The sequence below is a fragment of the Leptopilina heterotoma genome, unplaced genomic scaffold, assembly GCF_015476425.1.
Source record: "Leptopilina heterotoma isolate Lh14 unplaced genomic scaffold, ASM1547642v1 Lhet_54, whole genome shotgun sequence".
Taxonomy (NCBI): domain Eukaryota; kingdom Metazoa; phylum Arthropoda; class Insecta; order Hymenoptera; family Figitidae; genus Leptopilina; species Leptopilina heterotoma.
In genome coordinates, this window is record NW_025111118.1 from 4,775,078 (window position 1) to 4,800,788 (window position 25,711).

Below are 25,711 nucleotides of genomic sequence, written 5' to 3' on the forward strand. Positions count from 1 at the left end.
AATTTCCAATTGATAAGACCATAAAGTATGTTTATAGACTGTAATCCTATATTAATTTATCTTAAAAATTAAGCTTGACTCACTAAACTTATTGCACTCGTTGCCATAGCAACATTCACCTTTAGTCCACATGGAAATTTTTAGGTTATGTTCAAGTGGTGATTGTTGTAATTGTTTGTCGGAAAATTATTTATAACAATAAATTACAAATATTAAATAAAATCTGATGGAAATGGATGGAAATTGAAAAGACAATTGACAATGAAAGACAATTAACTGAAATGACATTTTACTGTCACTATTTTTATCAATTGAGAACAATAAATTTGCAATTATGTTGTCAAAATCAAAAATATTTGTGACTTGCCAAATCAGATGGGTAAGTGTAATGTTTTTTTTTATTATTTTCTGTAGGTATTAATATTTATTGATTATTTCTATTTTAGTGTTCAACAGTGGCAAGACCTCGATTAACAGAATCGGTAAATACTTTAATTGATAACAATGAAATAAAACACAGGCACCATCCTGGAATAATAAAAAAGAATGTAATTTCTCTACCACGGCCAATTTTTGATGCTATAAAACTTGTTTTGGAAGGTAATATTAATAGAATAATAAATAAAAAGAATAAAATATACCGTCAATACTGGATTTCTTTAAAAAATATTTAAGTTTAAATAATTAATTAAGATTAATAATTAATTTCAGATTATCCAAATAGAGCGCAGATTATTGGAGAAAGTGTTGGATTTGGAGATCATTTATACGGTCGTCATGTACCTTTAGAAGAGAAGGAGCGAAAATCGTTATACGACAATGCACACGAAAAGTTATTAAAAAAGAAGAATTTAAAAGACTTATCGGTTGATGAATTACATAAAATAAAGAGAAAAAATGAAGGAAAGGTTTCAGCTATCGTAAAGCAGAAGGTCAATTATTGGCAGGAAACTATTTACGATACACACAAAAGTTTAATGTACATGATTGCTAGAAGTGTTCCAAATTATGCAGTTCTACATTCTATTTTCAATGAAATTCGTATTCGCGATGAGAAATTCAAGCCAAAGAATGTTCTTGATTTTGGATCCGGAATCGGAAGCACAATCTGGTAATTATTCTCATCTCCATTTTATTTATAAAATCAAAACTTTCTTTTTGCCTTCGGAATTTATTTCTCAACTAGCAAATGATACGCGCGCTACACGCCGCACTCCATTTATTATTATTTTGTAAATTACAAAATTTTATATTTTCAAGAATAAACATAAATTTTCGAAATTATTACAAATTACAAACTTAAAGAATTTACTTATTAAGTGCTTACATAATATTAAATATTTTTGTTTTTTATACAAAAAAGATTTTTAGCAAGAAATTAATTATTCTCATAAATAATAAAATTCTTTAGAGCAATTAAATTATTTTCAATACAATTTTAATAAAATTTCTCGAAAGAATACAATTATTTTTAAAAATATTAATTAAATTCGATTATTTTCAAGAATTTTGATGAAATTCTTTTTAAAAAAAAAAATCATTATTTTAAAAATTTAAAATAAAATTCCTTCAAAACAATTCAGTTATTCTCAAAAATTAAGATAAAATTCTTCGAAACAATTCAATTATTTTTATGAATTGTAAAATCCTCGACAAGAACTAAATGAAATTCAATTTTATTGTATTTAAAATAATTGAATTCTATCGAAAATTTCATTATTTATGAAAATAATTGAATTCTTGTATTTAATTTTATTAAAAGTTTTTTAAATAATTGAACTCTTGTGAAAAATGCAGTTCTTTTTAAAATAATTGAATTTTCTCAGAGAATTTTTACAAGATTTTTAAAAATAGTTGAAATTTTTGAAAAAAAATTAATTTAAATTGCACCTTTTGAAAATAAGTGAAATCCTGATAAGAATTTTATTTATTTATTTATATAATTAATAATTTTATTATTTATATAAAAATAATTTAATTTTTTACAAAGATTTTTATTATTTATAAATTGACTTTTTGTAAAGAATTTTTTGTACAATTATTGAAAATAATTGAATTGTTAATAAATCCAATTACTTTCAAAATTTTCAGTAAAAATTATTTTAAAAAATCTCCATTATTTTCAAGAATATTGAAATAAATTCTTAAAAACAATTCAATTATTTTAAAGAATTTTAATAAAAATCTTGTCAAGAATTAAATTATTTTCAAAATACAATTTTAATTAAATTTTCTCGAAAGAATTCAATTACATATTGAAAAAATGTCGAAAAAATTCTTGAAATTAATTCAATTGTTTTTAAATTTTTTTATGAATACTTTAAAAGAATTCAATGATTGTCAGTACATTAATTTTGAAGAAAAATTATTATTTAAAAAGTTAGGAAACAAAAAAGCAAACAGCGACTAACTTTAAACTACGAACGGATTACTGCGGAATACAACGATTATTAATATAGATTTCTCTCTCTCTCTTTCTTTCTCTCTAGGGCAATAAACGAACTGTGGCCAAAAGAAGTCAAAGAATTTGTGAATGTCGATATTTCAAATGAAATCATTTCACTTTCTGAAAGAATAATTAAAATTCTGTATCCAAATTTCGAGGGAATTATATATCGACAGTTTATGCCAATGTCATTACGAGTAAGAAATTATTTTCAAACAATTTTTTTTATAATTACAATATTATTGTCTCCGTATTTAAGATTTTTTAATCGTATTTAGCCTAATTATGACATCACAGTGAGCGCACATTCTCTGATTGAATTACCAAATACGAAAACTAGACTAGACGCAGTCATGAAACTTTGGAAGAAAACAAAAAATTATTTAGTCATTGTTGAAGATGGAACGAGTGCAGGATTTCAAGTGAGTATATTTTTCTAAAGATGACATTCATTTTTTTAATACTAAATTATTATTTGAAAAATATTTTTAATTTTCAGATTGTATCCGAGGCTCGAGATTTTATTTTACATTTATCGAATTTAAATGATAAAGACAACAAACCTGTGGAAACTCACGTTTTCTCTCCTGTAAGACGTTCTTTTTTATTTATTTACATTTTACACATACATTATACATTTTATTTTTTTTTATTTGAAAAAAAGTTTACTTTAACAAGAAATAACACTTTTTGAAAACTATTTTCAGTGTCCTCACGATTTTGACTGTCCAAAACCAAATAGTTGTTATTTTGAGGCAGGATACAATTCTATATCGTTTCTGGGAAAAACGGTGAAACATCAACGTTATTCATACGTCGTATTTAAGAAAGGTAATTTTGTTTTTTAAGAAATAATTATTTATTCAAAAGTATCATTTGAAAATCATTCTTTAAATCGCAGTTTCAAAATTAACAATATTTTAATTTTAATCAGTTATAATTAAAATTTTAATTAATATATATAAATTAATTAATTATAATCAATTAAAGTCAATTGAAAATATTTATAGGTGGCAAATTAGGAGATGATAGCGATTGGCCTCGATTAATTAGTTCACCTTTAAGGCGAGGAGGACATGTAATTTGTCGAATGTGCAATAGTTCTGGAAATTTAAAAGAAATTATTTTTACGCGCAACAAACATGGAAAGTAAGTTATGAAAATTTTATCCCTTTTTCTTTCAATTTAATGTATACTTGATAGTAACAATTTTTACTGAATGTTCACTTGATAATTCAAATATTTTATTAAATTGTGCATTGTTTATTATGAAATTAAATATTTCTAAATCTTTTTTATATATTTTTTCAGAAATCTCTATCGTTGCGCAAAACTTTGCAAATGGGGTGATCGAATTCCATTAGAAATGAATGTTAAAAGTGATAAAAGTATAAATATTGAGAGCGACAGTAAAAATAATGAAAACACGACAGAAATGATAGAAAATGAAGATTATAAAGACGAAACTATCAAATAGTGATCAAGAAATAAATTCTCCCACCAGTGTCAAATATTATTTGTAAGTATTTTATTTTAATTATTTACGAAAAGTCAATAAATAATTTTCGAATTTTTAAAACTTTTCCCTCTATAATAACTAATTAAAATTTCCAAAAAATACTAACACGGGTATTAATTACAAAGGAAGATTTTTCGCAAAATAATTTATTAACCTTGTAATAAAAGAAGACATTTTTTTTTTATTGTAAAAAGTAGAGAAAAAAATTCTTTTCGGTCCGTATAATAATACAAAAAAAATTAATAGAAAAAAAAATTCGCAGCGTAAAAAATTACTTAGTTTTTCTTCAAACATCCAAAAAGATAATTATTTTTCTTTTGATTTCTGTCGAAATTAACATTTAATAGAAAAAGAAACGCACGATAGTAGTAAAATTAAATAACTCAAGTTTAGGATAAAACACTTTTCTCCATTCATCAAAATTCGAGTGCTCTGTCCATAAAAATGTGACTTAAACGCTATTTATTATTACACTATCATTTTTTTAAAATTAGTCGCTAATTTCTTTTTTCAATTCAGTATTTCGCTAATTTACACTATTTTTCATAAATTTTTTCGGCAAATAAATTATATTGTATTTTCTAGAGAGAAGAAAGTTTTTTTTTCTTCTTTTTTCATTTGAACATTTATGACAAGAGGAAATCAATTTTTTAAATTCACTATATAAATTCTATTTTTAGAATGTAAAAAACATTCTCTAGTGGGGTTTTTTTGCACTGTTGTTATTTACAACACAAAAATATACTATCATTCAACAAAAACAATAAAATTTTTATGTAAAAATTACATTTCTCCTTGTATCTGGGTCAATTCGCGGTTAAATATATACTGACTCGATTTTTTTTTAATTTCCCTATCAGTAAATTGCTAATCTCTTGACTATTAATTTTTTAACACTTTTTTTGATTAAATCTATTTCAACGAGTTGGTGTTTGATATTTCTGTCGCAGGGGAAATTGAATAAATTCTAATGATAAACTCTTCACTAAATATTAAATTGTAGTGATTTCATTAAAAAAATGTCGCGTTATTATGTATTTTTAAATCTAAATATCGCTCTTTAAGGGAAGTATCCTGTTTGAAGTGTTTATTTATTCTTGAAGAATCGAAATATTTAAGTAATAAATTAAATGTTTCAACTAATTTAAATTACTAGGAATTTTTTATAATTTTTTTCTGCTCTTTTTTCATTTAGAGACAATGTAAAGGAAAAAAAAATAATCACAAAAGATATTTTTCTTTTTATCTAAAAATATCTCTATGGACGAATCGGCATGCTTTCTAATGTATTTATTCTTAAGACTTATTAATCATTCTGACTTTCTCTCATTCTCACTTGCACTTGATGGCACGCACTTTGATTGTGTCTTTGAATTATTCTCATCATCACCGCCCGTCTCTTCCAATAATTCATCGTCATCCTCGTCCTCGTCCTCATCTTCAACTTCCTCGAGAAGTTTCTTCCTCGCCAATTGTACCGCCTCCCATTCTCGATAGTGTCCCTTTCTTTTTGCCTCAAATGCTTTTCTTTTCTCTGCAACAAAAAAAAAAAAATTGTCAATTTTCTTTAATAGAAAAAAATATTCTTTTTTATAGAAATATTCTTTATTTTATTCAAAATTACCTCTTTCTTCGGGAGTTTCTTCATCTTCCTCGTCACTGGACTCTTCGAAAATTTTTGGTTGTACATTTTTCTCTAATCTAAAATTAATAATTTTTACATTTTGTTTTAATTTTGATTGTAAAAATTAATTTTCGGTATTTTTCCTCTTTTTTCGTTAAATTTACGGTAATTATTAAAATTATTACTTACTTTGACGCAACTGCTGATGAATCGAGATGATCCATGTCTTCATTCATTGCCGCATAATTATATGGGGTTTTTGGTTCTTCTATTTTCATGTGACCATAATCTTTGTCAGCTGGATGTAGTGTTGCAATTATATTCATTTCGTCCCATTTTGTTTCTTTACTCGCTCTGAAACATTGATTATTTAACTACATATATATAGAAACTGAAATTTTCCATCAAACGAAAAGAAAAGGGTCACGGAAATTTTTTTCAGAATATTTACTTTTTTTCAAAATTTTTTACTTTATTTTCAGAATTTATCCGCATTTTTGAAGCACAAGGTTGCCACAAATATTTAATTTTATTTTTCCCTGATTTCCAGACAAAATTTTGACTTTATCCCTGACCCTAAAGAATATTCTGATTCACTGTAAAAATTATTAGATACTCAAAAAAATTCAATTATTTAAAAAAAATGTAATATAAAATTGCTCGAAAGAATACAATTATTTTTAAAAATATTAATTAAATTCTATTATTTTCAAGAATTTTAATATAAATTCAATTATTTTCAACAATTTTGAATAAATTCTTTTAAGAAAAATCATTATTTTCAAACTTTTTAATAAAATTCCTTCAAAAAATTCAATTATTCTCAAAAATTGAGATAAAATTCTTCGAAACAATTCAATTATTTCTATAAATTGTAAAATCCTTGGCAAGAATTGAATTATTTTCATAAATAAGAAAATTCTTCGCAAGATTAAAATATTTTCATTAGTAATAAAATTCTTCAAAGAAATTCAATTATTTTCATAAATAATAAAACGTTTCGGAGGAATTCAATTATTTTCTATACCATTTTAATAAAATTGCTCGAAAGAATACAATTGTTTTAAAAAATATTATTTAAATTCAATTAATTTTCAAGAATTTTAATAAAAATGCAATTATTTTCAACAATTTTGATAAAAAATTCTTTGAAACAATTCAAGATAATTTTAATAAAATTTCTCTAGCAGGTTCAATTATTTTGAAAAATTGTCATACAATTTTTAGAAACAATTTAATTGTTCTTAAAGGTTTTTATAAAATTCTTTGTAAATTTCAATTATTTTCAAAATTTTCAATTAAAATATTACTTTTAAAAATTCTTTATTATTACGAAATTTAATGAAATTTTTCAAAAAAAAAAAAATTACATATTTACAAAAATCCTAATAAAATTCTTCGCAAGAATTCAATTATTTGTAAAAGTAGTAAAATTTCTCAAAAAAATTTGAAATTTCGACAAGAATTTTTTTTTAATCTTTGAACATAATTGAATTTATGCGAATAATTTTATTACTTTTGAAAATAATTGAATTCTACCAACGAATTTTATTCAAGTTTATAAAAATAACTGAATTTCTGTGAAGAATTTTATTATTTTTATAAATATGCATTTGAATTCTTGCAACGAATTTTATTCAAGTTTGTAAAAATAATTGAATTTCGGTGAAGAATTTTATTATTTATAAAAATAATTGAATTTTTGAAAAGAACTTTGTTAAATTTTTTTTTAAATAATTGAATTCTTGCGACGAATTTTATAAAACTCTTTTTAAATAATTGATATTTTTCTAAAAATTTTATCAAATTTTGTATCTTAAATAACTAAAATTTTCAAAAATATTTGAATTTTGAAGAAGAAATTTATTATTTATAAAGATAATTGAAATTTTGACAAGAATTTTAAAAAAATTTTTGAACATAATTGAATTTATGCGAACAATTTTTATAACTTTGGAAAATAATTGAATTTCTGGAATCATTTGTAATTTTTCCAAAATCCAATTTTTTTTTTAGTATTTTTAACTAAAATTCTTCTATAAATCTAGTATTTATGAAAATTGTAAAAATTATTCATTAAATAATTTATAAGTCATAATTTTATGATAGTTCCTGAAAAATTAAGTTATTTGAAAATAAATTATTGTAAGTTATAGAAAAAATTGAAGGTTTTGTATTAAAATTCTTTTTAATTTTATAGTTTACGAGGCAAACAAAAAAAACATCAAAATTCAGAGTTTTCTCATGAATTTTAAATTTCCCTGGCTTTTCCCTGAATTTTTTGACCTGTGGCAACCGTGAAAAATTTAAATTACCTTTAATTAAAAATAATAATCGAAAAGCAATAAAAAGGAAAAATCACCAAAAGATCTAGTTATGGAAAAAAATGATAGAAAATGGAGATTTTTTCTTATTTGGCAATCACCAAATCGTAGTGTAATAGAGAAAATTGATTTTTCCTCGACATTCACAATCGAGAGAATATTGAAGGTGGGATGAGTGAATGAAACGTTATACACATACAAATTAACCGGATGCTGTAATTTTCATCTATTCGAAACAATCACTAACCATTTGATAACGTGTTTAAAATGTCAATGTTTTAAAATAAAATTTCTATTTTTACTCGAACGTGATTATTATTTATGCAAATGATTTTCCTCTCTTATTTTTATTGTCATTCACAAGACAATTGAAATGGAAAAAAAGACTTGAATAGGAAATTAACTTTTTAGTCTCTCAACGATACGAAGCTTATTAACTTTTTCTTTTTTTCTCTATAATTTTTTATTAATTGAAACAGACTTCTTTTTTGTAATAATGATTTAAATGATAATCAACAATATTTTTTCATCGATCATAAACCTTAAAAGATTAAATCTCTAGGTTTATTATTTTGTTTCTTTTCAAACTTGAGTGATCTTGAGGAAAATTGAAAATTGTTTGGAAAAATAATCTTACTCATCTAGTGTGGGAGTATTGAATTTATCATCTAATTTTATCATGACTCACATATTCTTTTTCATGGAATAAGTAAATATAAATTGTTGAGCAGTTTATTACTGTGTTTCATGGAATAACTAAAGTGTAAATTGTTGAGCGTTTTATTACAGAGTTTATACCTTCAAATCTTACAATATTGGTAATTTTTTTTTCATCAACGCACGCGATTTAACAATTAAGTGATTCAACACGCAAAACAAGAATATTGTACCAAAATAAAAATACCTTTACACAAAAAAAAAAGAAATCGACAGTGGTATTTTTTTGCAAAAACTATTTTGAGAGAAAAAATTCTCAAGTAAAATAATTCTCAATCAGTAAAGTAGTAAGATCTCAAGTAAAGTTATGAATGAAATGTAGAGAAAATTCTACAAACAAAATATAATCTTTTAAGTAAGGACAAACTGATTTGCTTTAATGAGATTAAAAGCGTGGCGATGAAGCTGTAAAGAAGCTCTATTACCGCGCCAAGTGTCAGGTTATGATTGCAATGTTTTTTCAAGGTAAAACTTTTGAAAGGGTTTTTTTTTGTTATTATTTACCTCGGTGCTTCTTGATTGTCAAAACTGCTGGATGTCTTTAAAATCCCTTTTGAAGGGCGTTTGCCCAAATTTTCTGCCATTCTTCTTTTGATAGTTTCTTTCGGAGTAGAAAAATGCAAACCGATGGATTTTGATTTGATAATAATGTACACTTTTTTTTCAAAAAAGAAAATTCAGTTTTAAATTCTACGTCTTCCCATTATTAATGTAATTCACTTGATCGAATACCGGTGTTAAAAATAAACGCTTTAGTTTTGACAAAAAAAAAATAAAATAATTTAGGATGTAACTCTGGAAGAACTGGGAGATGAAATTAGCAACACATTTCAGTTTCACTTCTGTTTCATTTCTTGCAATAATGTATTATTTTTTTAAACTACATTTACGCTCCTAGCGACTGGCGCCGAAAACAATTTCCAGCATTTTCGATCGATAAAGTTCATAAAATTCATAAAATTTTATCTTTTCTTCTAATGAGGGAAAAAATTGATTTTTTAATTTTTATACTTGAAAATCTTGTTTGTTTTACGTTTTTTAAAATACTGGTCATTAATTTTAATTAATGAAAAAAGAGTGTACAATTTAGCCCCTGTTTAAGAGCTATATTTCTACACTTGTGTATTTTTCCAGAGAAAAAGGGAATTCGAAATTAAATTAAATTAAATTCTATAAATTAGTTGATAATTAACTTGATGAAAAATATATTTAAATTTTATTTACATTAAATGTACTTTGACATGGTATTTCTTAAAATTATGGTTTTTATCATGGTGTAAAAAAATTATAGTATTAAAAAATATTTACAAGAAGAAATTAACTTCTGAGGATATCCAACTCCTCAGGAGTGACGTGTATTCTCAATTCTTTTCCTCGAATGACATCTTGAATTTGTGTCAATTGCTGAGGAGCAATTTCTGCTGAATCTATATAAATACATCGGGCCCATGGACAATTTATTACACTTTCGTGATAAGCGTCTTCTCCCTTTTTCTCGGAAAGATTTTCCTCCCGTAACAATAATATGAACAGTCTCCACAAAAGTGGACAATGACAAATGTCAGGATTGCTGTAAATAATAAAATTTCCAATAAATAATCAATATTGTCACGATTGGCCACAAAGGATAATTTCTACGAAATTTTAATACTTTGGAATTTACTATTCTACTTACCGAGCAAGTTTCCGATAGAATGACAATAATTTATTGAGAAGTGCTCCTGATGCATCCAAAAGATTATTCTCTTTCAGAATTTTAATCCTTGAATTTTCAGCCATGCACATGGTGATCGCTCGCCATAGACGAATTTTTCCTGATTTATTTTGCCGCCACGTCGGTAATTCATACTGTTGAAAATTATTTTCTTAATTTATCTTCTTAATTTTAATTTTACTTATTTTTATTTTCTTGTATATTTTCCCATATTTTCTACAGACAAATATTTTAAAATAAATTATAATAATTACCTCAACATCAGCGAATACAGAAAGAAGGTAAAAATTGTCAGGATATAAAAGCGAAGCTTCGTTTAAAATTTCTTTCAAAGACTGATTCGATTCGTGAATTTTTTCTGCATGGAATTGCAAGAGTGTTAATTCGCTTTCGTACAGACGCTCCTGAAAATAGAAATAAAATTTAATAAAATAAATGACAAATCAATAAAAATAAATAAATAAATAAATAAAAAAACAAAGTAAATAAATAAAATAAAAACGAAGTAAATAAATAAAACAAAAAAAAAGTAAATAAATAAAACAAAACCTAAATAAATACATGAATCGAAATAAAAAAAACTCAGCACATTGAACAAAAAAAATTTACCTTCAATTCCGGGGCATTTTTACAATGTTCCACGCAATTTCGAAACATATTCGTAATTTCACTAATATTCCGATCCAAAATCAATGAAAGATACGCACAACACGTAATCGTATCGCACATCATGTTTGGTAAAAAGAAAGCATCAATACTTTCATCCATTATCTCGTGAGAGAGAAAATCGTCGACAGATTCACGTAAAAATTTATACGCCAACAATAAACGATTACCCGATGTTTCAGGCACCAGTGTCATTGCAATTTTTTTCAGTTTTTCAATATTTGTCAAACGATAAGTTCTCGTATTGAGTAAAATTTCAAAAAGTGTCCTATAAATACTCATGACTGTCAATTTTTCATCTGCATTTTTCAATGTCGCTGGACAAAAATTATTCGATGCAAGAACAGTTTCTAAAATAGTTACAGAACTTTCGAAATGTCCTTGTTCATATTCAATGAGTGCGTACTCGCGATAAAAATGTAAATTATTTCGATTTTCGACTTTCTTTAGAAATTCCTTTACTATGTTCTTCAACTTTTTGCCACTGAAATTAATAATGAAATTGTCAAAATTGAAAGAAGTGCGAAGAAGTGTAATTAATGTAAAATAAAAATCATAATTAAATACTCAACTTAATTATTAAAATTAATAATAATGATCTATTATAGAAAATAATAGATAATTAATTATACTGATGATTAGAATTTTAAAGGGAAAATATTTCTTACCGATTGTCACTTTTTAAGGGATCATCTTTTCCGAAATAAACTAACATTCTTTCGAATCGCAACCACCAGATGTAAATGCTTGTTCTCTCTAAAGGCGGCAAAGCTTCGGCAATTACTCTAAATGTTGATCTTAAGAATTCCAAAAAAGGTTCTTGCGCGGGATGAAATCGCAAATATTGCGGGCCCGATGTTAATTGTCCTTGAATTAAACCTTCGACGAGGGATTTTCTTTTTTGAAAACCAGCCGTTTCTCCTACGCAAGGATAAGCGAATGGCAGTAAAACTTCCAGGGAATCGAAAATCCAGTTCAGATCCTTCAGTCCTAAACTCTAAAAATTATAGCAAATTTTCAGTACATTAATTTTAAAAGTTTAAACATTTAAAAAGAAAAATTATTTTAAAAAGTTAGGAAACAAAAAAACAAACAACAACTAATTTCAAACTGCGAACAGATTACCGGAATACAACGATTATTAATATAGAAGATAGTCAATAATAAAATTTATAAATAATAAATAGTAAAATTTATAAATAGTAAATATTAATTTATAATAAGATAGTGAAAGGAATATTTAATTTTTCACCTTTAAAGTACTATCTCGAGTTGGTAGCAGAGGCACTTTGAGTGCCAAGAGCGAATAAATTGCCAGGTGGAAATTTGAATTTCGCGAGACTAAGGGATGAACAAAGTCGGCCACATCTTCAGGTAAAACAAATCTCTTTGAATCTCCAACCAATTCAAGTTGATCGCTAGTTACACTAAGCCAGTGGCATCTTTCCCTCAATGATTCCACTCGAAGCCAAAGTTGATTCAACGGAAGTTTTGACGTTAGAATTACTTCCTCCATTCCAACTTGATAAATCAGAGAAAGAAAAAAGAATTATTCTCTTTATTCAATCAAATAAATAAATATAGCAAAAACAAACAATACTTACTAAGATTTTTCTCATCAATCGAACTTTGAAATTGTAAATTCTCCTTCCGTAAATCCAGATTTAAACATAAATTCATTCTTATCGTTTCCCACATTTGCTCCCAAAGTCCCGCATGTCTGAGAAACATCAAACACTGAAACATTGTATCTATAACAATTTTATTATTTTTTCGTTAATAGATTTTTATTTAAATTATTGATGATTATTGAAGATTATTATTCAGACTATTGAATATTATTTATTCAAAACAGAAAAAATTTCCTACCCAAAATTAAAAAGGGGAGAAAACTTACTTAAAACTTGCGCATCGTAAATTCGTGGATTTGCTCTTGATCGTTGTCGTAAAATAAAAAGGCATCTTGTAAATAAATTCAAAACACTTGGCGAAGAGCACAATGCGACTGACGATTGTATTGTCATAATTAGAGTTTGCCATAGAATCAAATTACCCGAATCTTTACTGAGAAGAGTCTCCAATTCGTTGGAGAATTGATCAGCCGGTAAAAGCTCAGACATGAGGAATAATTTCATTTTCTCCAAATCTAAGGAGCCGGGATTCTTTTCCAAACCCTTCTCAACGATAGACAACTTTTTTTCAAGTATCGAACGTGAATTATTTTTAAATGGCTGATAAATAATTGCATCATCCTAAAAAGTTAAGAAACAAAGCAATTAAAATAATATTGTAGAATCAAACATCTTGATAGTAAAGAAAAATATATAAATACGTAGCAAAAATGTTTCTAAATGATTTTTATGTATAAATAATAAATAATAATACCTGGAATTCGATAAAACGAAGCCAAATTTGGATATCGTTGGGATCTTCTTCTAATTTTTGATTAAAATTTTGTGTCTTTATTGTTTGTTCTTCTTCAATATTTACACACCATTCGGGTAAACATTCCTCCGGTTCGTTTGTTTTTGTCCTCTTAATAATTGTATCCTTCTTCTTGGATTGTTCAATCATATCAATATTTTTTGAATAATATCGACGAATTGAACGTTTTTTCGTTCGTTTTCCAGAAATGAAACTTAGACTATATTCGGATAAATTGTACAAAGGACGAACTCTCGAGCACAATGTGTCTACTGTACACATTCTTGTGTCTAGAATTCGATCCTCAAAATAAACATTTTCTACTTTTGATTCATATTTTTTTGCAACTTTACTTTTACGTTTCTTTTTTTTCTTATGTTTTCGTAAATTAACTTCTCTGCTGCTTGTCACAATTTTTACATTCTCAGGAATTATTTCTAATTTAGATGAACTTGGTACTTGAATAGAATCATTTTCTGATAAATCCGATGATGAAGTTGATATATCAATGGGTTTGTTGAAGGATATTCCTGATTGAAAACTTACGTTAGAAAGCCAATCAACTTTATTGTTATCTGCAAAAATTTAATTCATTTAATTAAAACTTCTTTAATATTTTTATTTACATTTGTTTATTACAATTTTCCTCTTTTGAAGGCTATGTTTACATTCAATTTTGTAAATCTAAACTATACTTACCACTCGGTGATTCCTCTGTATGGTTTGAATTTGATTTTTCTGCATCTTTTTCATTTGAATAAGCAGGAAAAAGAGACATTTTAATGTTAAATTAATAAATAAATAAATAAACTTTTATAATATTTAATTTTCTTTTGACATGAACCAAACAAGTAGCAGACGACAATGAGAAAAAACATTTGACCAATCAGAAAAGAATTTCAAAACAAGTCCACCAATAGCATGTGTTCTTTTAAATTTCGAACATAACCTCTTTTCGAACAGCTGATTCACTGTACATGTTTGTAACAATAAACATTAAAATGAATTCTTTTTTTTGTAAATTAAATTAATTTTTAATACTGACTGATTGTTTGTATTATGTACACATTGAGAAGGGGTTTAATTTTGGCTGCAATTTTCGGACTTATTAACGGTTATATGTGTTGGAAACCATTATTTGAAGGCAAATACAGTGATACAGTGAAAAAATCAACAGAACAAGAAATTGTTGAAACTTCTGAAATTCAAAATGTAAAAATAGTTTTTAAATTAATAGACAATAAGAAATTGTTTATTTCATATGAAAAAAATATATTTAATATTAAATTTGTTTTAGGGATAAAGCGACACTAGTTGCTAGAAGACAGAAATTTACTAAATATTCTTGGATCACATTTATTATTTCCACAGCTTTAACTGCAGCAATCGGTTATTCGTAAGTTTTTTCCGCAATATTAGAAATAAAAACAAAATTTAATTTAATTTTCCTTTATTTTTAAATTATTTCAATAGATATTATTATAAGCCTGCAAGGAAGAGAATGAGAAGGAATTATCACGTTCAACAGGCTGAAGAACTTTACGAATTAAGAAAAAAGAATGCAGAAAAAGAAGAAATTTAATTTCTAAAATATAAATAAAGATAAAAAAAACATTTTGAATTTAAAATTTCTATTTTATTCTTTAAAGGAAGTAGGGGTAGTAGTAAGAAAATGTGAACAATAGTTTCTTTTAAGTTTATATTTATAGCCATAAAAGTAATTTATGGTACATGGTATGTCCACAATAAGTTATAACCTAATAAATTTTCCATAATAAGATTTTTTAATTTATTCTTCGGGTTTATTCTCTAAATTTTCCTCCATAATAGGGAACATATTGAAGAACTAATTTCCAGTCAATAACGTATAATGCTGCTAGCCCGGAAGCTGCACCATACGTCATGAGTGTAGGTGTCCTGAAATAAAACATACTTTTAATGACTATTTTCTTAAATTTTTTCCAAAAAAAAATAGATCCTAAAGTAAACAATATCATATATTTCTTACTTTTAATATAAAAAATTCAATTCATTCAATTATATAATCTCTCCACTTTATCGAGTCGTCAATTTTAACTTGTTAGTATAAACTTTTAGTTAAATTTAACTACTTTACGGTTAACAGTAAAAAAAACCATTTTTTTAATTAAAAATGCAAAAAATAGATATTTGAGATAATTAATTAATAAATAATTAAAGAAAACGTAAATTAAACTTACCATTTCACTGCCAATTCAACGTGCCTCTTTCCAAGTTTCATTTTCGCCTTTTATCTTCTTCGAAATTTGAATAATATATTTATGGCTTCTGTAAGCACTGAATATCTATGTAACTTTTATTCTATTTTCTTAATTTTTTTTTGTAAAATTAGTAACAAACTTTGTGATGCTTTGTAAAAAGTTGTACAAATTTTACTTAGCAGACGACAAATAATTTTTCTTCAGCAGCGCCTCTGGTGTTGCTTCTTCTAACTTTGCTTGTTTTATCAACCCTTTAAAAATCAACGTTTGTTTATTTACGTTTACTAATTTTATAAAGTTTGAACAGATTTATAAAATATAATTATGAAACTCGGCAATTATAATATTACTTTTCATCCAAATGTGATATTAAAATAAATAAAAATTTAATTTGTTAGTAAGGTCAGTAAAAAAACCCTTTTTCTCAGTTTTTAGGTTATGTTGTTTTAAATAACTTTTTAAATTGTTTATAAAAAAATGTTTTCTTCTAATTAACAGCGGTATATTGAAAAGATGTCAAATTTTGGTAATTTCTAATAACTCATATACTTTTTTTTTTAGAAAGTATAAATTTTTAACGAGCAGACAATATTAAAATTTGAATTTACGAAATAAATTTTTACCCATATCAGTTTTGCTAAAATATAGTAAACATGGTAAACAATAATAAATTTTTGCTCAATGGACAATGCATTGCGCTTGCGTTATATTATCGACAAGTGCAAGCGGTGACAGGTTTTCGAACGAGAAAAGAACGAGGCAATGTTTGTCGAAACGGGAGCGGAGCAACTCCGCGTCCCCTACGTTAATATTTGCAAAAGAAACTTTATCATTCCATAAAGAATAATTATTGGAAAAAAGAATAAACAGTGTGCCTTAAAAATGCAAAATTCCTAGCAGTGGTGAAATCCGTCGATCCGCTAGATGAATGGCCTTGCGGACGACAGGAGTTGATGTGTTTATTCCCCCTTTTTTTTTTATTTAAAATAATATTATTATCGTGCGACCGAAAAATTGAAACTGGTTGTGATGCATAGAAAAAATGTTCTAAATGCATGAGAAGTTGTATTAATTTTTGGAAAAAAGCTGTCACAAAACCCCCAAGTAGCTATGGCAAATTTACCAGGAAGTTCAACAACCGCTTTTCCTAAGCCTCCAACAATGTTGGAGCAATTACTCGAAGAAATCAATTTTCAAAGGACAAAAGAAATGCGTCAACTACTCAAGGATGGTGAGTTTTAATCTATCTCTGGTTCGGGGTTTCCCCTTTGGGAGGGGTTGAATTCTGGCAAAAGTTCATCACAACAAATGTCAATAGTTTGCCGATAATCGACAGTTAGGAAATTACTTTATAAAACGTCAATCACTTCAATTTCCTTTTGTTTTTCTTTTACTATAAACAATGCTTACATTTTTACTCTTGTTTACAATGCTATTATTTAATCAATAAAATCACTACTATCAACCAATCTAACTACAGGAGAGTTTTGTAATTATAAACAAAACGATTTTCGTTTATTTTTCAAATAAAATAACATATTTTCTGCAGAAATACCAACTTTTGAAATGAAAATAAATTTTAAAATACAAAAATTTTGTTTAAATACCTTTTTTTACATTTTTTATACCCAATCTTGTACATTGTTTACAATAATTTAATTAAATAACGAATATTCACTTATTTTCTTAAATTCTTTTTGAAGCGAAAATATAAATATATTAAAAATTTACATATTTCCGTAATTAAAATGAGTCATAATTAAATGACCTATACGTTACGTTTTTCCTTATTCTATACTTGATTAAAAGATCTAAATGACATTTCTTGATATAATATTTACTAAAAATAAAAAAGAAAAAAGTTATCTGATTTTAATTTTGCATAATTTTAACTTGATGTGCAAAAGTGTCAATTATTATTATTTCAGGGAGTAAATTTATTAAAATTTGTGTAATATGCAAGTTGACAGAATAATTATTATGTAAATTAATTGCTGTAAGTTGATTATAATCAACGTGGGCTGACGATATAGAAAAGTAGAATTTATAGCAAAGACATAAATTAAATATAATTTTCTATAGATAAAAAATTCGAAACAGTTTCTTTTAATTAATCTTAATTTATTTTATTCTCATTCACACTTTTTATTTTGTTTAGCGATTTTTTACCGTTTTTTTCTGTTTCTCCTTTTCTTTTAATTTTCTTTTATTGTATTATTATATTTTATTACTGTCAATGTTATATTTAAAATTTTATTACTGGCAAGTTGTTTATTGTATTTTAAATTTATTATTAGAATTTTTTTGATCGTATTTTAATTTTATTACTGACAATTTTTTTGATTATATTTTAATTCTATTAATGGAATTTTTTTGATAGTATTTTAATTTTATTACTGTCAATTTTTTTGATTGTATTTTTATTTTTTTACTCTCAATTTTTTTAATTGTATTTTAATTTTTCTACTGTCAATTTTTTTGATTGTATTTTAATTTTTCTACTGTTAATTTTTTTTATTGTATTTCAATTTTTCTACTGTCAATTTTTTTGATTCTATTTTAATTTTTCTATTTTCTATTTTAATTATTGTCTTAATTAAAAAATATTTAAATTATTTTAATTTGAAAATATTGTATTTTAATTTTTTATTATTGTTTTAATTCCAAAATAGTTAAATTATTTTAATTTGAAAATTTGGTATTTTTATTCTAATTCTATTATTGTTTTATAATATTATTGTTTTAATTGAAAAATAGTTAAATTATTTTAATTTTAAAATTATTTTTCCTGCCGCATTGAAACACAATTAATAAATGTAAATAACTTGAAATAAAAAATTTTTTTTACAGATTCGGGATTTGTGATGTTACAAGGCACTACATATTGGACGGATCTTTTTGTTCGGCATTTTCTCTTTCAAGCTGAGCACACAATTGACGGTGATGATCTTCTATTTTTCGTGAGAAAAAAGCATGTCAAGACATCGTCGAGATATTTGCCGAAATTCGAGACAGAAGTAAATGTTTTTCGCAAGGACAGCAAAAAATTGCCAATCGGCGATCCAGATATTGATTGGGAGGAAACGGTTTATCTCAATTTAGTTGTTCATCAGTTTGATTATACATTAACACTCGCCACATGTACACGAACAAGCCCAAAGGAATTACAAGTAATAATTTACTTTTTAAGTAGTCTAAATATTTTTCTCTTGAATATTTTCTTTTTTTACTTCTTCTTTTGCTCTACGTTTTCTTTTGCTTTTGTATTTTTTTACTTCTTTTTTTGTTCTTCGTTTTTCTTGCTTTTGTATTTTTTTTACTTCTTCTCTTGCTCTTCGTTCTTTTTTGCTTTTTTATTTTTTTTCCCTTTCTCATTTTACGTCGTATATAATACTTTGCATTGTATACCTTTAATCTTTCGAGGAACTTGACTCATTGATTATATTTCTTTACTCATTATTGCGTCATTTGCATTTTGCAATAGTTTTTTAATACATTGGTAGAGTTACTGCTATTATAATTTATACTCATTAAAAAATAATACATTTTATGCTATTAATATTATTTATGATCAATTTTTTAAATTACTTAACAATTGTAAATAAACCAACGAAATTTAACTAGAAGTTGACTGAATGAATGAATGAATGAATAAATGAAGAAGAGGAATAAAAAATGAATTCGTTTAAATTGTGAAATTTTTTTTTTTTTGAAATAGGTATTGAGAAGGCATTCGCAGAAAGTTTACGCGAGTCCCAGTCGTCGTCGTATGGATGCCAAAGGCGATCTCGAGGAGATGACGTATCCACACATCTGCTTTATGGTAGATAACTTTGACGAAGTTTTCTGTGATATACTAGTCAGGGATGGGGAAATGGTCTGCGTTGAATTAGTCGCCTCCGATAGAAATGGTGCTATTCAAGGAGTTATATTCCTCGGATCCATCAGATATGATGCTTTGAAAAAAGTTTACGACGCCAGGGTAAGAATTTAGAAAATATTTAAAAATATATCTTGACTTAAAAATTTATCTTAAAATACAAATCTGAAGATAAATTTTTGTCAACTTTATCTAAAGACAGCAAATATTTAATTATCAAATTTTATTAAAATCTTTATTAAAGTCAAGTCTCAGCAGTAAAGTGGCACAACGAATGACATTCGGTCTTTTCTCGGGAGCAACTTCTCAACGTGTCGAATTTGTCCGAATGAAGGGTCCCCAAGGTATTTGAATAATTTATTTGCAAAAAATTGAATTATTTTAAATTATAATTTTTATTGTACTATTATTTTTATTCACAATGTTCTTTTTTCGAAAAAAAGGAAAAGGCCACGCAGAAATGGCAGTGACGAAACCAAAGGGTTCGGGTGCCGAGACACCGACATCGGAACCGGGATATTGTGCCACTGATCTTTGGGATGCAGACTGGGAGGATGCGGAGGATTTATTTATGTATCGTCATCAGCGAAGACTCTCGGATCCGAGTGCAAATTTAAATAATTTTGTGCGAGGCGGTTGGCGAACAAAACCAGAATCAGTGGCGACAAAAGCGAGATCTGAAAATGAAGGATTGGACTCAATGGCAAATGGACTCAGTGAAATTGAAGCCGGAGATGTTCGAGATGGTAACTAAAAAACAAAAGCAAATTGGTTATTAATTATTTGCTCTTTCTGCAAAAAAATATTCCACACTTAGTTTTAAAGAAACTTTTTGTTTCTTTACTTAAAAAATAAGGAGCAAAATTAATTACCTTTTTTTTTGGGAAAAAAAGTTAATTTTTTTATAAACGTTTGTCATTGTCTCTATCTATCTATCTCTTTCTTTCTTTCTTCTTTTCTCTCTGTTTCTCTACTTATTTTTTAAATTGTCGAGTCGATGACGTTCGTTTATCGTTTTACTGTACACTCTTTATCTCTATAACTTCACTTATCCCGCACCTATGCGAAATTATATTCTATTGCATGCGCGTTTTTTTAAGTGTTGTGCACAACATTTATTTATTTCTATATATATTTAAATGGTTCATATATATAAAAATAAATAATTTCTATAATTACAAAATACACAAGCTCTCTGCTCTCGCTGTTCATTCGAAAAGCAATATTAATTCTTTTATTTTTATTTGTCTAAATAAATAAATAATTTCAATGTTTTTACTATTTTGACTACTAAAAGTTATTCTTATCGAGAAAATTAACAATAAAAAGGTATAATTTTAATTATTTTCCCCCTTTTTTATAAATTAAGAACAATGCATTATTTGTAAAAAAAATTATTTAAATCGTAAAAAATACGAATTGAAGTACAAATATGTTTATGAATGAAATGATAATAATTATAAATTTGAAAATAGCAAATAAATAATTCCTGTTTTAAATAATAGTTCAATTTTTTTATTTCTGTAAATTAGAATTCTCTTTTTAATATTAATTTTCGAATGCACAGTTCTAGAGCACCATGATATACATCCATGGTTTTTCTTCTTGTTTGAGTAAATTTGTTTTTCGAATGCCCCTGTGATATTCTTCGCTTTCTGTAAAATATTTTTAAAATTATCTGTAAATATTTCAAAAAAGAAAAATATTTTAATCTTCAATGAAATTATTTTTCAACAACAAAATTTAACAAAACTTTTTGAATTTGAAAGTAATTGTTTATATATAGTTTATTTATGTAAAAATAGATTGAAATATGGAAATTTATTTATTGTAGTATTAATGTAAAATTTATTATAATATAAAGTTCACTATGATGTAATAAAATTAATTTATATAATATATTTATATATATATTTATTATATATAATATAATACAATTTTCCATTGTATAATGTACATTGATTAAAATAACAAAGTTATTTTGATTTTCATTGTAAAAATTCATTGATTTTAACTGATTCTAAAGTGATTTACGAATTCACAGAGGCTTTCGAGAGTCGTATTTCCGGTTTTGTAGATACTTTTAAGACGGTAAACGTGTTAAGGAATTAAATTTCTGTTGCACTTTTAGTTATTCGAAATTGAAAAAAAATTCTTGGTTTCTGTAAAAAAAAAATAGAAAGATTGGTTTGCCAAATAATATGGAATAAATAAAAAGCGCGAGAATTCCAAAGTCGAGGGGAAAGAAGTGTATCGTTTTAAATACACGCGAAATACACAAAGAAGAACCAACACCATCACCACAATTATTTACACACGAAAAATTAAAAAAAAAGTCCGTCCTTTTTTTGGAGAACACATGTCTTTAAAATAATTTATTGGCATGTCATTTTTTTCGGCTGTTTCCTTATTTGTAGCTGATGGACAGAATTGCAGTTGGGGCGGCCGGGGCTTATCATCGTCGACAACAACGACAACAACAACAACAACAACTACTACTACAAGTACAACTACGACTACTTCTACAACAACAACAACGACACCTCATTCACCAGGTAATCGTAGGAGTCCCAATTCTCGACGCAGAAAATCGCCACTTCTCTCAAGCCGGAATTCTGGTCGGAAGCAAAGGAATTCAAGGGATCGATCAGGGAAGGAAAGTTCACCAAATCACAAGAAGAACTACCGCGACACTCGCGGTGAGTGTGTCCTCGGGGAAAACTTCTCAAAAAAAATCTTACTTGGGTTCATTGAGACTTGTCTGAAACAATTTCGTTTTTATAAATTATTCAACTGATGAAAATGTGAAGGAAATTTTTGTAATTTTCACTTTTTGAATATTTACACTAAGTTGTAGAATTCGCTTCGTTTCGTAATTTATTTCTATTTCGAAATGTTTTTGATTATTTCCTTATTTTGAATTTCTGCAAAAAAGAATTAAATTTCAAAATCAAAATTATTTTTTGTGATTAAAAATACTTTTCAATAGTATAAATTTAATGGTAATGAAAATAAGTCTCAGTGACCCTTGAAGAATGCTAACGAAACCAAAAAAAAAAAAAACTCTGCAACCTTCGGCTGTAAAAAACTAAACACTTTGTCTCATGGACATTTTTGGATTTCGCGATACAGGAGTCCAGAATCATCCTCATCATCAGCAAACAATAGAGGTTGGCAGTGAACTTCTTGTAACTTCCGGTGCATCATTAACCGAAGACAATGTGAGACAAAAACTCGACGCTGGAGCAATTCTTGTCGATGGCAAGGAAGAATTACCCCTCGATGATAATTTGCAGAATCATCAACAACAACGACCATTTCTCGATGAACGTATGTCATTCGAAGAGGAAGAGGAGAATGACGAAAATAAAATTTCACCCACACCAAGAATCGCTCGAATAAATCTTGATCTTGTTCGCGGCTATGGTAGCGACAGTGATGATGCATTACGAAAAAAGAATCGTAATAAAAGCGAAAATGAATTTAATAAGGACAAAAATGCAAACGCAAAATTAATGCGATCACAAAGTTGTACACATAGACAAAGTGCGACTCTACCGAGACCAAGACGACGGCGAGCATTCTCAGGGAGTTTCGCTGAGAATCCCTTACCTCCACATCGCGTTACCACCGATGGAACGGCAATCTACTATTGGTGCGAGCTCCCGCGCCGCCCCGGCTCACAGGGTAAATTCTTCCCCGCAATAAAAACCTCTTTTAATCAGCATTCCTTATTCATTATTATATTTAAAAAAAAAAGACGCGCCTTCTCGCTGATTATTATTCAAAAAACCCTAGACTTCAGAATCAGATGTGCTAAATTCATATCCAATATTGTCGAATACGCCTCTTGTCAATGAAAGTTTTTCTTCAAAAAATCGTTTTTAATCAAAAAGTTGAGGGAAAATATTTATATTATTTTTTTTGAAATATTTACTACAATTTTCGTCTATTTGCAAACGATAAATTTTGCTTTTAATTGCAAAATTCCAATTTGACGAAAATATTTCTTTTTATTTATTTTGAATATTTTTTCTACAAAATAAAATTGTGAAATTCAATTTTAGAAGTGAATTTAAATTTAATTGGTTTAATCTTTTAATTAATTTCGTCAATTCGTAATATTCTGATTGTAATTTGTTTTAATTTGAAAAAATTAATATTAGGTATTAAAAATTACCACTAAAATCGATTTTTTACTTCTAAATTTTTTCAATTCGTAATATTCTGATTATTTTAATTTCCAAAATTACGAATTAAAATCGTATTTTCTACATCAATTCGTAATATTCTGATTGTAATTTATTTTAATTTCCAAAATTACTAATTAAAATAAATTTTTACTTTTAATTTTCGTCGATTCGTAATATTCTGATTTTTATTTGTTTCAATTGCGAAAATTTCTAATTAAAACCTATTTTTTACTTCGAATTTTCGTCAAATCGTAATTTTCCGATTTTTGCTTTTAATTTTCATCAAATGGAAAATAAGTTCAACTATATTAAATTTTATAAACTTTCATTTTCAAGAACGAAGAAAAATTTATTTCATTCGCTTCATATTTTGTTTTTCGATATTATAAAAGTGAGGAGAAAAAAAAATATCCTAAACACATTTATGAAGTTGCTTTTCCTGTTAGTTTATTAATTTGCTCGTGTGTATATTTACATTCATTAGTATCTATATGTGTATTTAATTATTCAAAACTAATGAGCTTAAATTTTTAGAGTTGCTGTGATTTATTATTTTTGTATCGACGCTATTTTTTCTTTTTCAAAAAACAATATAAAAAGTGCAAATTTTTTCACAGCATTATGTATATAATTTTTTTTTGTTCTGTACTCTATAATGTATATTTATCTAGATATATTTGCTTACTATTTGTTTTACAATTAGATATTTGCTTTTTATATCAATTTTTTTTTTGTAAAGCTTTTATAAAATCAGAAAGAATTATAATTTATCTTGTTTTTTTTTTTTTGAGAAGCTTATTCTTTAAAGAGAAAAAATGGATTTTCAATTTGTATTCTGAAGGCTTTTTTGCAATAATAGAATATTATGATTATATATTGTGTATTTTTTATGGAGTTTTTGTAGTTAATTATTTTTTGTGGCAGAATTGGACGACGGAGCCTATAATCCACTCTGGACGATGCGAGGTTTCACTCAGACTTTTCACTTCTGGAAGGAAACAAAACGAGCCCAGTCCGTCCCTCTCAATGCATTTCTAACGTATATTACTCTTCCTTGGTGGAGTATAGCTAAAGGTGAATTTTTTTTACTGTTAAAATTAATATTAATATTTTGCTCTTTCTTAAAATCGTTTCTTAATTTTTTTACTACAAAAATTTTTTTTTTAATATTATTTTTATTATAATATTATTAACAACATTATTAAGTAATATAATTAACAATATTTTTAAGTAATATTATTAACTAAACATGGAAAACGTAATATTAACTAAAAATAATATTAATAATTATTAAAATTAAAAAATTTCAATAAAAAAAAATTGTCATTTATGAAAGTCACAGAAATTTTTTGGAATAAAAAATTTAATTTTGTGAGGGTACAAAAAAATGGACAATAGGATTAAAAATTAAAATTGAATTAAATTCAAATATATTGCAACTGAAAATAATTCTATTTTTTTAAATTGTGAAACAAATTTTTAATAAAGAGCATAAATTAATATTTAATTAAATTTACAATTACCACTGAAATTCGAATAATAAACTAAAAAAATAATTTAATAAGTTTTGTTTTTATATTTTCCAGATATTCTTGACCATCGAGATGGGCCCATTCTGACATTTTAGCCAACTTTCGATGGAGTCAGTTCTTTTTTATTCTTTGTACATTCACATTACGAACATACAAAAAAACGTAATGTACAAAAAAATTAAAATAAATTACGTACGATTTACAAATATTTGCCTGGTTCTGACAATAACAAAACTCCTTAATTATAATTTTTGGTATCTTCTCATTTTTTTTATATTGAATTTTGCATATTTCAGATATTATTTTTTTTACAAAAGAAAAATTTGTTTAATTGTAGTATTTATAATTATAATTATAATAATTGTTACTTTAATTATTTTACGTTTAATAATTTGTATAATTTTGTAGTTGCATTTTTTATACATATTTAAA

General features: G+C 26.0%; 4 protein-coding genes and 1 long non-coding RNA gene across 7 annotated transcripts; 2 read left to right on the top strand and 3 right to left on the bottom strand.

Moving 5' to 3' along the window:
• Window positions 1-124: 124 nt before the first annotated feature.
• On the top strand, window positions 125-4,025 carry LOC122508456 (methyltransferase-like protein 17, mitochondrial). Its single transcript, XM_043621821.1, has 9 exons — window positions 125-379; window positions 447-600; window positions 712-1,111; window positions 2,490-2,643; window positions 2,725-2,868; window positions 2,946-3,035; window positions 3,154-3,277; window positions 3,457-3,595; window positions 3,758-4,025. The coding sequence occupies exons 1-9, from the start codon at window positions 335-337 to the stop codon at window positions 3,921-3,923; spliced, it is 1,416 nt and encodes a 471-aa protein (XP_043477756.1). The 5' UTR covers window positions 125-334; the 3' UTR covers window positions 3,924-4,025.
• A 690-nt stretch (window positions 4,026-4,715) lies between these two features.
• Window positions 4,716-9,498, bottom strand: LOC122508459 (protein phosphatase inhibitor 2-like). Its single transcript, XM_043621823.1, has 4 exons — window positions 9,135-9,498; window positions 5,779-5,943; window positions 5,590-5,666; window positions 4,716-5,499 (listed from the first exon to the last, which is right to left on the bottom strand). Exons 1-4 carry the CDS (start codon window positions 9,212-9,214, stop codon window positions 5,276-5,278), a joined length of 546 nt encoding a protein of 181 aa, XP_043477758.1. The 5' UTR covers window positions 9,215-9,498; the 3' UTR covers window positions 4,716-5,275.
• A 329-nt stretch (window positions 9,499-9,827) lies between these two features.
• On the bottom strand, window positions 9,828-14,311 carry LOC122508406 (nuclear exosome regulator NRDE2). Its single transcript, XM_043621714.1, has 10 exons — window positions 14,134-14,311; window positions 13,396-14,009; window positions 12,908-13,262; window positions 12,615-12,761; window positions 12,263-12,531; window positions 11,679-12,007; window positions 10,954-11,494; window positions 10,599-10,748; window positions 10,306-10,478; window positions 9,828-10,200 (listed from the first exon to the last, which is right to left on the bottom strand). Exons 1-10 carry the CDS (start codon window positions 14,210-14,212, stop codon window positions 9,948-9,950), a joined length of 2,910 nt encoding a protein of 969 aa, XP_043477649.1. The 5' UTR covers window positions 14,213-14,311; the 3' UTR covers window positions 9,828-9,947.
• A 1,485-nt stretch (window positions 14,312-15,796) lies between these two features.
• Window positions 15,797-17,339, bottom strand: LOC122508408. The gene is made up of 2 exons (XR_006302230.1): window positions 17,282-17,339; window positions 15,797-15,925 (listed from the first exon to the last, which is right to left on the bottom strand). It is a non-coding gene; the product is annotated as an uncharacterized LOC122508408 (long non-coding RNA).
• LOC122508407 (uncharacterized protein KIAA0930 homolog) lies at window positions 15,921-25,487 on the top strand. Of its 3 annotated transcripts, XM_043621715.1 has the most exons (10): window positions 15,921-16,076; window positions 16,236-16,905; window positions 18,525-18,844; window positions 19,393-19,656; window positions 19,799-19,898; window positions 19,998-20,300; window positions 21,972-22,253; window positions 22,687-23,241; window positions 24,672-24,821; window positions 25,334-25,487. In XM_043621715.1, exons 2-10 carry the CDS (start codon window positions 16,785-16,787, stop codon window positions 25,372-25,374), a joined length of 2,136 nt encoding a protein of 711 aa, XP_043477650.1. In that variant the 5' UTR covers window positions 15,921-16,076; window positions 16,236-16,784; the 3' UTR covers window positions 25,375-25,487. The 3 variants fall into 3 exon arrangements, with proteins under 3 accessions (XP_043477650.1, XP_043477653.1, XP_043477651.1); XM_043621716.1 differs by lacking the exon at window positions 15,921-16,076 and having other exon boundaries at window positions 16,160-16,905; XM_043621718.1 differs by lacking the exons at window positions 21,972-22,253; window positions 22,687-23,241.
• The last annotated feature ends 224 nt before the right edge of the window (window positions 25,488-25,711 follow it).

Bases quoted from the DNA above. Each gene is read 5' to 3' on its own strand.
- LOC122508456 (XM_043621821.1), top strand. From the start codon at position 335: ATGTTGTCAAAATCAAAAATATTTGTGACTTGCCAAATCAGATGG. The intron at 2,869-2,945 runs GTGAGTATATTT...TTTAATTTTCAG, and splicing joins GAACGAGTGCAGGATTTCAA to ATTGTATCCGAGGCTCGAGA. The intron at 3,596-3,757 runs GTAAGTTATGAA...ATATTTTTTCAG, and splicing joins ACGCGCAACAAACATGGAAA to AAATCTCTATCGTTGCGCAA.
- LOC122508459 (XM_043621823.1), bottom strand. From the start codon at position 9,214: ATGGCAGAAAATTTGGGCAAACGCCCTTCAAAAGGGATTTTAAAGACA. The intron at 5,944-9,134 runs GTAAATAATAAC...TCAATGTTTCAG, and splicing joins GACAATCAAGAAGCACCGAG to AGCGAGTAAAGAAACAAAAT. The intron at 5,667-5,778 runs GTAAGTAATAAT...TATTAATTTTAG, and splicing joins TCATCAGCAGTTGCGTCAAA to ATTAGAGAAAAATGTACAAC.
- LOC122508406 (XM_043621714.1), bottom strand. From the start codon at position 14,212: ATGTCTCTTTTTCCTGCTTATTCAAATGAAAAAGATGCAGAAAAATCA. The intron at 14,010-14,133 runs GTAAGTATAGTT...AAATTTTTGCAG, and splicing joins TACAGAGGAATCACCGAGTG to ATAACAATAAAGTTGATTGG. The intron at 11,495-11,678 runs GTAAGAAATATT...TATTAATTTCAG, and splicing joins CCCTTAAAAAGTGACAATCG to TGGCAAAAAGTTGAAGAACA.
- LOC122508407 (XM_043621715.1), top strand. From the start codon at position 16,785: ATGGCAAATTTACCAGGAAGTTCAACAACCGCTTTTCCTAAGCCTCCA. The intron at 19,657-19,798 runs GTAAGAATTTAG...TCTTTATTAAAG, and splicing joins AAAAAGTTTACGACGCCAGG to TCAAGTCTCAGCAGTAAAGT. The intron at 23,242-24,671 runs GTAAATTCTTCC...TTTTTGTGGCAG, and splicing joins GCGCCGCCCCGGCTCACAGG to AATTGGACGACGGAGCCTAT.